The sequence below is a fragment of the Pocillopora verrucosa genome, chromosome 4 (genome assembly GCF_036669915.1).
Source record: "Pocillopora verrucosa isolate sample1 chromosome 4, ASM3666991v2, whole genome shotgun sequence".
In the NCBI taxonomy this organism is placed as follows: Eukaryota; Metazoa; Cnidaria; class Anthozoa; order Scleractinia; family Pocilloporidae; genus Pocillopora; species Pocillopora verrucosa.
This window is the reverse complement of record NC_089315.1, coordinates 13,337,215-13,350,197: the sequence shown is the minus strand read 5'-3', so window position 1 is coordinate 13,350,197 and position 12,983 is coordinate 13,337,215. Positions and strand designations below refer to the sequence as shown.

The 12,983-nt window shown below is 36.5% G+C and overlaps 1 protein-coding gene across 1 annotated transcript; it reads right to left on the bottom strand.

The window, feature by feature from the left end:
• Positions 1–54: 54 nt before the first annotated feature.
• LOC131771079 (DENN domain-containing protein 1B) lies at positions 55–12,189 on the bottom strand. Its single transcript, XM_059086835.2, has 24 exons — positions 12,108–12,189; positions 11,978–12,039; positions 10,402–10,445; positions 10,250–10,299; positions 9,568–9,675; positions 9,340–9,409; positions 8,625–8,720; positions 8,131–8,184; positions 7,497–7,558; positions 7,253–7,301; positions 7,031–7,080; positions 6,815–6,865; positions 6,639–6,684; positions 6,227–6,328; positions 5,535–5,660; positions 5,347–5,375; positions 4,857–4,929; positions 4,169–4,253; positions 3,606–3,655; positions 3,247–3,273; positions 2,923–3,024; positions 2,250–2,366; positions 1,635–1,901; positions 55–1,132 (listed from the first exon to the last, which is right to left on the bottom strand). The coding sequence occupies exons 1-24, from the start codon at positions 12,122–12,124 to the stop codon at positions 353–355; spliced, it is 2,517 nt and encodes an 838-aa protein (XP_058942818.2). The 5' UTR covers positions 12,125–12,189; the 3' UTR covers positions 55–352.
• Between the last annotated feature and the right edge of the window lie 794 nt (positions 12,190–12,983).

The following is a 12,983-nucleotide window of genomic DNA, read 5'->3' as shown; positions in this document are numbered from 1 at the left end:
GATCTTACCAAGATCAAGATACATATCTTAAAATAAGATGTACTTACAACAAGCAATGTTAAGATATATCTTTAATCTTGTGTTTGTTTTCCGGTTATTAGACGTGGATGATTCCCAACAAGTTTAAATGACCGTAGAATATAAACAAGAACGGGATCGACCCAAAATATTTCCATACAAATTTGTCGTGGGCGTAAAATAGGCAGCTACTTGATTTACATTCTACATATTTGAATTTTACAACAACGAGAATGAAGTCGATGATTGAAATTCAAAAAATCACTCGCCAGCATTTGACGACCGAATAAAAGTAATTTTATGAGAAATTTTCATACTTAACATATTATATACATTAATCAAAGTTAACCCAACTTTGCTGGGAATTAGAAGTACCACTTTGTTTATCGCACTTGATTTCTTCGCTCTTGGTATCCACATTTTGGTTGACTTCTAGCGCTTGGTTACTCTTTGGCACATTGTGATCAGGACCACTGTCTCTTCTAATTTCCAAGAGGGATAAATCCACAGCACCTATATGATTCGACGTCGAGACACTTTGTGGAAGTTCAGCTTCATTTCTATTATTTCCTAAATTTGGATTTGCATTACTGTTATTTTGTGCTCCAGTACCCACTTCAAGAGACTTAACGTCCGTCTCAGGAAACAAAAACTCTTGTGCATCAACCGGAAGTGACGCCATCGTGTCTCGTAATAATGATAACGACACTGGCCTCAATGGAGAAATCGTGTCATCAATTTGAGCACTTTCTAATATATCGTCCACTGATTTGGGTGGCTTCGTCGCACTTGACGTTGATGTAACATTATCCCCCATGTGTGCGTTTTCTAATAGAGGGTTCGCTGAGTCTTGAGGCTTTCTCTTTACCGAAGCTGGTCTCTTTGGAACTGGTGGTTTTGGTCGTGACGGAGATGATTTGCTCCTCTCTACTGACGCTTCATTACTCTCTGAACTATGCCTAGTTGAATTTGATCGTCTTACGTTTATGTCTACATCCTCATAGCTAAAGGTTCCCGAGGGAGTGATGTCTCCAGCAGAGTATTCATTTATGGATGTTTCTAGGGGTAGGAATGAATTTGTATCCTCGCTGGATGTATTTAAAGAGCCCATTTCCTGCAAGAAGAAGTAGCTTGCGTTTATTGTAATAAGGGCAGTATAATCGATCATACGAAGTAGCTCAAGTAAGTTTGGTAAAAGGAGCCCGTTTTTCCTTGAAATAAATAACGTCTATACCACAGCTTGACAAGCAATCAGCGATAATTACAAATCTCTTTCGCTCAAATGTTTCTTACTTTACACTAAAGATATAAACTAACATCAGAAAACTTGACAATGTAACATGCCAATTTTAACAGGGGTAAAACTCAACCAACCGCTCAAAAGCAAAACCTCCAGCTTTGCCAAACACCTCGCTTATCATTCAAGCGGAGACTAAGAATTAAGAAACTTCGATCATCTCAACTTTCAAAACCCACATTAACCTTGACACCTCTTCGACAAAGATCGCAAAGATTACCCTTATCTACGTTTCGGTTTTGAAGAACTATCCCTTCTTCGACGCATTTCAGTTCAAACCGCAAAACCATTCATTAATACATCCCCGAAGAAAACTCACCAAAGAATCAGTCGAGCCTTGTGTCCTATCACTAGCATTTGACGAATTTGGAATGTCATCCAGTGAGATGAGTTCGGCCACAACAGGTTCCAATGACAGATTGGGGGCACTGCTGCGTGCAACCAGCTTAGGGGAGAACTTTCCCTCCGCTGTTGACATGACTGAAGCGCGAGGGCGCTTGGCAGAAGCGCTGTAAGGACTTGGCCGAGGCGGAGGAGGTCTGGGTGGGCGCTCCTTTGCGCCACTTTCCAGTTTGAGTTTTTCGAACTAAGACACAAGCAGTCCAAGAAATTTAGTCATTATATGGGAGTATGCAAGCATAAAAGGGGCCTAATTTACATTGGAGATTCATTACACTACATTTGGAAATAATAAAATGGTAGCGTTTAAGATGTTGTCCTTAAAGAGGACCTGTCCGAAATACATTTGGCCAACCATTGTATCAACCACACAAACAACAACAACAACAACAACCACCACCACCACAAAAACTAAGACGGTATCAACACCTGTTCTAAGGAGACGCTCCCGCAGTCAAAATAATTCATGGATTGTTCTACAAGGGAAAATGAATCACCTGGCTTTAATTGCACTTTGAGCATAGATCTTATTTACCTCAACAGGCGAAATTGTTCTTCTCTTGTTAAAAGGTGAAAGTCTGTAAACTGAGAACGACTTGAATTCCGGATTGGTATTTGATCTCTTCTGTTCTCCTGCATACTCGTCCTCATCCTATAAGAAGAGCATTTCCTTTTTCCATCCGCACACTTCAATTCATTATTCTAATCTATTACTATGTACGAGTTCTTTGTGTGTTACCACAACTGTAAGGTTGTCCCTATGAAATACGCTACACGTTTCAATTTTGCTATTTACATTCATTCATCTCATCACCACAAATAAAGAATTACACAGTGAACAGGTAGCGTGGAAAGACAACCATTGGGCTTACGACATTCGTGTTAGCCATTCACAATCTCGAGAGATGTACGTGTGTGTGTATATAAAACATTGATTGATGGCCTAACATAGGCCAACACAGAAAGTATATGTTTATACCATAATCTATCATACTCCTTTAAGATTGATCGCTACGTCAGAATTGGTGTATTCTTGTAAAGTTAAGCTTGAGAGTGGAGCCAAACTTTGCGAATTCTGAAGAGAGACTTAAAGCAAGAAAGACAACAGACCACCAACGAGAAGTCGACGTAAATTGCTGAACAACTTACAGCCACAATAAAAAAAAACAAGGTTTTCTTTGAGAATTTACAAAGTAATATCGTTCTACCTTTCCCTTCAGTATATCCGCTAAATCAGCTCTAACTGATTTAATTCCATCCTTCGCAGTTTTCCATTTATTCTTGCACTGTTTCTTCACCATGTTACCAGCCTGGATAAGAAATCATAAAATTAAAAAAGTAATACACAATGCAAGTATGACATGACAAGCTAAACAAGGCCCAATCAAGAAATAATGAGATCTTAAAAAAACATCTTAAGATACGGAAATTTCAATGATGGCTAAAAAGTAGAATTTTCTTCATCTGCGACATTACCGATAGACTCAAATTACTTCTTGAGAAAGGCAAAAACTGTGAAGTCATTAGTTTACCTTATCGAGGAAAGCACCGCCAGATTTCTGCAAATGAAAAACGCACAGGTTCAATGTCACTGAAAGAGAGAATTAGTCTACATGGCCGGCGAGAAGGGAGAATAGGCTTCCTAAAGAATACTCAGTTCAAGCAGTAACTCAAAGCTCATTGTCACGGAGCTTTAGAGCCCTTTTCGACTGTGTTGTAAAAGTTAACGAGAACTCAGAGAAAAAAAAAACAACTAATCAGCAATACAAGCTGATTTTTTTTTTTAATACTTCTCTCACTATGGTTGTTCTTAGCTTATGTCAACTGAAAAGTCTACAGTAAAAGAACATCCAAGACAACAGTTTGATCAGAAGTGCCATTCTTCAAAAACCTTAGTTTCATTCATCCACGACTGATACTGTGATTTCCAGCTTCCTTTATCTGCAAAAAATAACACATCGAAAAACAAATGGTGTTAGTAAAATCATTAAACCACGCTTATAAGGTTTCGGACCACTTGGAAGAGTTTTCGGCCTTTGCACCACTGCTGTTAAAAAAATAATAAAATAAGCAGATCGGCAGAACGACATAACACCAGTGCATCGGATATATAAGAATTCCCCTCCCTCCCTTCCTCCCTCTACCCTCCCCCCCCCCCCCCATTCCTTTTTGGTAGCCATCAGCCACTTGGCACAAGCAAAAAAATAGCTACGCTGTTTATAAATATATAAATTGAATAAAAAATGTTAATGAGGACTTGAATTAAAAACCCATCCGATACGCTACGCATCTAAGCCTGTAGAAAGCATTCGAGGTGTGTTTCGAAGCCTCTACACTGATGAGATAGCAAGGACACGTATTCCAGATTAATGGAACAATCACAACGCAGTGCTCAGCACCAACGAAAAAATTGGTATCACGAGATGTTTAAGACTTAAAATATAGATTGCTTACTTTCAGCCTGTAAACCGATTTGTTCTTCAAAAGCATCGTTGAATCCTCTTCCTTCATTTAACATGTCTAGTCTTTCTGCAATAAACTGTAAAAATTACAACACATGAGCCCACTGTTCAAAAACCTTAGACGAAAATGTATTCATTACTAGTGTAGTATCCCCTGCCATGTTTACCTTATAAACTCAAGTTCCTCCGAGCCCAGAGGAGGAGGAGCCCTTTCAGCTGGACAATTAAGAGTATTCTTCGAACTGATGAACGCTTACAGTAAATTTTACCACAACATAGAGTCAATTCTCTCGTTACCGCAAAAAGTAAACAAACGTATTACTTGTAAGCCATAGAAATGCTTTAGGATACAATGAGCACAAAAATGGACTCGATACTATTAATAGTCAAACTCACTGCAAACACAAGTGCCCTGTATAAAACGCGGGAAAAATCACTAGGAAGCCTTATGCACTCAACCGTAGCGAAAATCGCGGAAATTTAATCTTAACCAATCACTGAGCTTCAAATGCAGAGTGCGCGTGGCCGCCGAGAGTAAGACCAAAATGGTGGACATCAATCGACTTTTTGAACTGCGATCTCCTTCGTTCTCACCTCCTAAATTGCGTGGTAAAACGCTACTTTTCTTCTATGCATGGGAAAAGATGCTTTTCGATGGAAAGGTGAGGCTAAGTTATTACCTGTTCAAATATTTGCAACTGAAGAATGAATTCCAGTAACTGTCTTTTACTGTTAGACTTTGACTGGACAAATCTAAGACAACGAACAGAAAAAGTCGTTACAATCACACAAGTTAGGTTCATTTACTCATAAATTTTTCTTATTTTTTGCTCGAAGGGATACATGAATTTTTTTTTCAACCCGAGTAGGAAAAAGAGTAACAGACACCTTTGGGACAAACCCTTCGAAAACATGTAGTGTTTTTCTTAAGGTTAAAATTTTCTCTATGTTCTCCTTCACGCCTGACTTGTCATTTGTAGGGCTGGTTTTACTCGGCCGTGAGAGAAAACGAGCCTTGAACGAATCAATCCGAGGACTGATAGCCTCTATGTGGATATCCCACCAACATCTAGGTTTTAGGTCGTTTCCTCCTTTGTGTGTTTAATTTTACAATGCAGTTCAATAAACAAATGCAGTTGAATCTATTACTACAGGAACATGGATACTTACGAGTCCCTGTCGAAGACAATCTTTTCGCCCTAAAAGTGTATAACATAAATGTAAATGTTTATTTGTTGACTCACAAAATTTCCTTTGCTCAAATTACTCAAAACCCCAAAGATACGATCAACGCTATTCCATTAATGAAAAAAGCAAAAAAACTGAGGTAAGATAAATTTTTGTAACATCATACTCACAGTCTTGAGCCGTAAAGCATCTCTGTAGCATCCTATAAGTGACACCATGGCACATAAAAAAGCCCTTGAAACATGGTCATCAATTGGATAAACAGGTTTTTTAAGGGTGCTCTTGAGAGTTGATAACTGAAATGGAAGTGTAGCCACTCATAAGTCCTTACATTTATGTATATATGTATTTATACTTGATTGACCACTCCCCAAATGGAGCTTTCCAGGCCAGTAAGAACAAATTGGACCCAAACATTGTACAAAAACATAATCTTTAAAAACCTCAACTGGCAAGAGGCAGACCAGTTGGCTATATACAAAGTACAGCAAAGGAGTTGAACACAGGGAAAGCAAGAACAAACTCAGTGAGTAGCAAGGTGGAGTCCTTGAACCTGGGACCACCAGTTTATAAGCCCCAGCCCCTAACCACTAAGTCACACTGCCTCCTATCAATCCTATGAATCCTGTCTCATTCTATTCCAGCTTTCCCTGGAATATCAATTACCAAAAGATACCTTTAATAAAAGCTCCCAAGTAACAGCTACACAAATGTGGTCAGGTGTCTGAGCAGTAAGCTGGGAAATGATCATTCTGTTAAGGAGCCCACAAGCTTAAGACACATCTAATTACAAAAGATAATTGTACTGTTACTAAACTGAAACTTTGTTAGGCATTAGCAATAGTCAGTAATTGAAACTTACTGCATCAGAAGGAAGCTGTGCTACATCATCAAATGGACTTTCTATTGTATTTGTATCAGCATCAAAAATAACAACTTCATCAAGTGGCATTAGACGAACTTTCTAAAAATGCATAGCAAAAAAAGGAACATTAACCTCAAATTCAAATACATTCAGGACACTAAAACTTTTAACAAACAGATTCCATGAAATTTAAACAAATTACATTCAAAAGCCACACATTAAAATATCTATCAATCTACAAAGACACATGATGCAATGGCTTAGAAAGTCTCTACTCAAAATAGCCGTTGAGAGACTGCAAATTAGTTAGTGAGTATGTTTGTTTTTTTTGTATGGATCTGTGACTGACTACTTGATTACGTTTAAGCCCTAATTAATTTTAAAAATTCACTTCACTTTTAGTACATACCGGCATTAGTGATGAATGAACTCCCACCAAAAATGGCATTGGTGCACTGTTAAAGATATGTAAATATGTTATTCGCTTATTACCATATATTTGCTAGTGTTATAGTACTGATTTTTTTATGACAAAAAATCAAAATTGTCAGTGTAAAAGCTGTAAGCCATTGTTTACATACTAACCAACAGTAGTCCAACAGATGCCGTGGCACAATAGGAACAAACATGTGTTGCCTATAAAATGATGAAAAAGTATTATAATCACAGCATACTGAAAATGTGCACCACTAACAAAAAAGTATTTATTACACCACTTTGAATCTAGAGAAAGCCAACCATCTTCTTTAATGATGCATAATTAAGGTATGATCTGGTGTGAGGGAAGGAAATAAAACCTACCAGTGCATCGGATATAAAAGGGATGATGCTCCATATGTACAAGCAGTTAGCTGGAAAAGAATATTAATTTTGATGAACAATGAGTCAAAACAGTTTGTGCCTCTAATAATACTGCAAAAACTTATAAGTTACTAAACACAACAGCAAGACGTTCCTTCTAGGAAATCTTGTTTTAAAGTGTAAACAATACACAATTATTTAAATAATGCAGAATCAACATACCAAATTAAGCTTCTTGGATGTCACTATTATTCTTCTTTCAAAGAACATACTAAGAGAGAGAATTGTAAAGTATTATCAACACAAACATACACCAGTTAATTAAGGTGAACTTATCAATTGGCAAGTGGCAAGGAGTCCAGGAACCTGGCAATATCTACACCATGACAGCAAATAGTCATTTAGATATTTAAATGCAAAAAGTACAAAATGTACATGTACTGTGTAGCAGTAAAGGAACCTTTACCTGGCAAATATAAAAATCATATTCGAGGGATGGACAGCAGCAAAGTAATCTGTCAGGTTCCTCTGTAAAAACAAACAAACAAACATACCCATCATTTGTTAAATACCTTTAATCTTACTGGGTTATAATGCCCCCACTTGCCACTGCATTATTTCAGGAAAATAAATTGTATACTTCACGAGATTGACATAAATTAAGGACAATCTCATTAACTCATGATGAGATAACTTTTGCTGCCTTTGTTTCTGTGCTTTTAAGCAAGAGGCCCATTGATATCAACATTGCTGATCTCCATCATTTTGGCCCATAATTCTCCATACTGTACACTCCAGTAAATTTTGGCAGTGGAATTATTGGCTATTCATCTTAGGTACTTTATTTTAACAAAGGACAGTAGAGAGAATGCTCCTTATGAGGCATGAATTTCCTATGTTAGGATATACAGTATTTTAAATCCCATTCAATTTCAGCACTAAACCCTTCTTAGAACTCTTTACACAAATTTAACTAAAGGTTACCTTTCTCCTTAAAATTAAGTCATAAATCAGGGCACCAAGGCAGGATAAATAATTTGCCTATTTAACTATTTCAAGTTGATAAAACATGACACAGCTAGTAGCTTCAAGGCACTCACATCATCTGGTATACTGGGTAGCTTAGTAGTGTCTGGCACAACAAAGGAAATATCCTAAAATGTAACAAAAATAACATTTTATTAATTTAAAAATTAATGAACTCTATGAGAAAAAATAGTAGGTTGAAGGATGCTAATCCCAAATTACAAAACTTGAAATATCAGCAAACATGCTGTTGTTTTACTAACTCTTATGAAGGCTTATATTTTTGAACCACAATACAGCTTCAGTTAGAAGCCATCAAATGATCAATCACACTGTTCTTTTATAAATTTTTGAGGCAGCACAAGGCTGCTATGGACTTGCAAAAATTAGGAACTACTCAACAAGTTGATTACCCCTATTCCTTACTAGGCAGCTAGGTACTGGTTGAAACTATTAATTAAACAGGAACCTACCTACATGATTGAAATCAAAACAATTTTTTTAAAACAGTTGTTTTATCCTCAAGCAATCTTCACCACTCATAAGATACATTTGTGTGGTAACTTACTCTTTTGCTTCCATCCACTGCAACAGATAACTTGGAGCCTGGTTCTTTAGGTGCTTGACCATATAGATGATTCAGTATTGGAAGTATGGCATTAATCTGTATATTGCATAACAAAATGTCAAATGATAGACACTATTCCATTTCTATTTAAAGCCGGAAAAAAAAAAACTCAACTTAGACTCTTAAAATTCAGCAAACTTCACAACAAAACAAAAACTCACAGTGTGCCAAATTATCATAAAAAAAGTCTGCCTAATATATATCACAATATTGATACCAAGCTTGCTTGTGTTTCAGTACAATGCTCCTACACAAAACTAATTTACTTCATCAACAATAGCATGAAAACTTTCTCCAGTTTATATATCACAGCTTAATTAGCTTACACTGGACAGCAAAAATACACTATAACTCAAAATTGCTTCCTTTGGCCAATATATAACATTAAGTGCTGCTTTAGAAATCTAGAGCTATGAAAATTGAACAACACTTTTTGTTTTCCCTAGAGGCAAATGCTGAAAGTGAAGATACCACAGTGAAAATAGCTATTAAATAGACATAGATAATACGTGCACAATTTAAATTTTCTACCTTAAAATATTTGTTCATCAAACAGAAAGAATGTCATTGCATTCTCAAATTGTCAACTGTTACAAAATAATATGTTCTAACAGTACACAAAAAGCAAATAAGCATAATTATGGAACATTTTTACCTCATTTTCTCTCTTCAAGTCTGAAATCCTATTCAGAAGCTCATAAAAAAATTTAAACCACGGCAAATAGCTGAAATCAGAGGTGAAACTATCAATGTCATGTTTTACCTGAAAAAACAAACTTAATTATTTTAATCAGTTAACAGCTGTAGTTTAATATTTAAAAGACAACAACAAAACAATTATGCCAGTGTTAAAAACACTAAATCATCTGTTCAAGTATAATACCTTAAAATGCAGAGGCAGGTCTTGACATCTGGAGAATAGCGGCAAAACCCAAATCTATACTTTCCTTCAATGTCAGTGAGAACAAAAGTGTAGTGCTGGACAGCTTCCCTGTAAAGAAGAAAACATTTTGTCTACTTCTCATCACAAACCTGTTGCTGATAACATTACCTTGAAATAGCACACTAGCTTAACCCTTTTGATTCCCAAGATGTAATCCATAACTATCCCTTCTTAAGTTAATACATTTCCGAATAAACTAATTGAGAGGATTTGATAATTTTCACAATAACCAATCAGAGTAAAAGAAGATGTCCAGAGGAACCCATGAGAACTCAAGGTAAAAACAAGCAATCATCTCTAAGGGCCAGAAAACTCAAGAGTCCAAACTGCAGTTGGTTTTGGTTTGCAACTGATTAGTCTGAAAACTCATGCTAGTTTTCTGGACTAATCACACACACATAGTGAGGCAAAACAAAACTGAAGCAATCCATGATTAATTTTGACACTTTGATGAAAATTGCTTGATCACCCTACAGCTGATAAGTTTGTCCCACCTCATATCCTCCATGAAAGATAAACTATGGTATGATAAGGGGAAGTTGATCACTTTCAGTGTTTAAAAGGTTGAGGAATATTCATTCTAAACATTTACAACTTACAACATGATTTGATGTATACTTACGAACTTGTGACACAAGGATAGCAAAACTGAGGAATTGCCTTTAATGCTTCCTGAAAAAGGTCAATTCAATTTTAAATAAGTTGTCATCTTGACAACAAGATAAGGTTTCACTATCTGTTCTCACATTTGGTGGCATTTGATCAAACACCTACTTTTTCATCAAAGTCTGTGGGATGAATAAACTTTGTTTCTGGACCTACAAGAAAACCAATGCATCAAGTCAGCAAATGTAAAAATTGAAAAGGCACAAATTATCATAACAACCAACGCCAGGTCCTGTTAAAGACTTTCAGGAAGTAATCTTAATAACCTGATTGAAGTATATGACTACATAGGAGGTGGGGTTGGACAGTTAGATGTCAGAATCAAAAATAAACAACTATACGAAAATTTATTTCTTTTTTCAATATTCCTTAAAAAAAAAGGTCGAAAATGAAACTCTTGACATGTGGTTTTGTCTTATTGGCTGCTCACCTATGAACTAGTCAATCAGTTCACAAAAAAAATACTGTTCACTTGTGTGGTATATCGTAAAAAGGAATTCCAATTTGGAGCCACTGGGCCCTTCTTCCTAGCCTTTGGAACCCCTGTGGAGCAGCTTTGGTTCAGACACTCATCAAGCCATTTTCCAAACTCGATGTAGCACTAAATATGAAAATGTAATGAATTCTTAATGTTCCTAACTCTGCTGGAAACCTAGAATTGTATTGGAATCTGTCATCTGATCCAACGTGTATACTTCAGCTCCTAAATAGTTTGGTGGTCAATTCACACCTCACTGTAACTATTGCACATTAAAATTGGTCATTAAATTTTTAAAATATGCACAATACTTTTGTATAATGTAAAAAAATATGTCTGCAAAAATCCCCATAGGGAAAAAGAGCCCCATTAGCTGGAAGGATAGCATAACTTTTGCTGAATTGGATTACCATACCACATTTGCAATTGTAGCAAAAAAGCAAATAGCATACGAACAACTTCCCAAACATTCTATCATGAAGATTTTTTAACTTTAGTCTAGATATCATCTAGTCAGACTACAAATACCAAAGGAAATGATTTCCAGTTCATAAACCATGCGATCGAAAACAGTAAAACAAAGGAAACGAAAGTACTTAACATCATGTCGAGTGTAATTACATGCAATTCGACTTTTTCATTGTGTTTAAATATAAACATTGCAAGAAACGATCACATTTATGTACGTTCGCTATTTATATTTGATAATAATGCAGTTTCCGCGATGTAATTATGGGTTTTGTTATTCCCATCACGTAAGGAGGAACTTATATTCTCCCTTCATTCAACAAGTTCAACAAGTGTAAGATCAAAACTCGTTTGTTTCGTGGTCAATATTTTAATTTTTGAATCGCAATAACTGCATATATGTCCAGATTTCTAGCCAATAATGACACTCCGCCTAGATGGAGCAAGTATTTATTGTGAACTGACAGAAAAACGCAGGTCATCATAAAAACAACAAAGGTCAAAGTATAAAAAATGTTACTCAAGATTTCTAACTACGCGAGCCAATTCACGATACCTCAGATAGGTTAATTTTACACTGAAATGATGCGAGTTTTGAGTCTGTGCACATCTCCTCGGGAATATTACACTATGACATGTTATAAGAGAAATTGTCGCTGAGAGAAAAGAGGTTATAGGACTCGACTGTCTGCACAGAAAAGATTGTATTTCCAGGTGAAATGTACACAGTGACCGTACCTTCACTATCTGTCGGGGCAGCGACTTCCAAAAAGCACTCAAAAATCCTCTCAGGGAAAGGCCTGATTGAAACAAATCAGTTGTCAATAAAAATCAAGATCCATGAGTCACCCTTATGTAAAGCTTTTACCTTAATCTCGAGCCCATTTCGCGCGTAAATCACTGCGGCAAAAGGTAAACTGCGAGTTACTCAACCGGCGGCCATGATCGTGTTATTAAAACCACTTCCGATTCGCTCTGCGCTTGCGTCATATTGGCCGGGGGAGGAAGTTGGGAGGCACCGGAAAGGGCACGTGAAAGGGGTCACATTTGACCGCTCAGCAATCGTGAGTAATAGAATTAAGGCTAAGAAAATAATGTAACAGCATTTGGCGCGCTCAAAACAACTGTTTTTGTATCACTACATCATGAATGAACTGCTAAACTATACAAAATATTTTGGCGCACATGTGGAGCTGTATTCTGTTCCAGAGTCAGCATTGAGGTAGGAGTTGTGGGTTTTGCTGCGTGACTATTTTGCTTTGAATACAGTTTGTGTTAAATGACAATTCATTCATTCACTCTCGTATAGTAAACTAAGTGGTTGTTCGATATCACTGAATTCCTTTTAAGGTAATATTTGACATGTATTATTTTCAAAAGGGTACCCACTCATTCGAAGATCACAATGGTCCTTTCCATTTTCAAACCGTTTTTCAAGTTATCTTTTGACCGCAACTGATGGTCCAGCCAAAGAACAATGGTCATTTCAACAAAATCTCTTTCACTTCCGATCTGATTTGAGTCGCCGTGGTACCTTGTATAATTCACCGTTCAAGTGTTGCAAACTCCGGAAAGATGTTTTAAAATTGTAGGCGAAGTTCAACGCCTATTATATGGGTGTAATTTTAACAAAGAACAAGACTTACCAAAAAAATCACTTCTGATTTGATCATTAGTTATAGATCTAAGCTTCATATGATTTCAAATTCCTGCACAGTAAAAAAAATTTTTTTGATAGGCTTCT

Bases quoted from the DNA above. Each gene is read 5' to 3' on its own strand.
- LOC131771079 (XM_059086835.2), bottom strand. The intron at 10,300-10,401 runs GTAGGTGTTTGA...GACCTTTTTCAG, and splicing joins CCACAGACTTTGATGAAAAA to GAAGCATTAAAGGCAATTCC. The intron at 4,254-4,856 runs GTAATAACTTAG...TAATTTTTACAG, and splicing joins AGTTGCAAATATTTGAACAG to TTTATTGCAGAAAGACTAGA.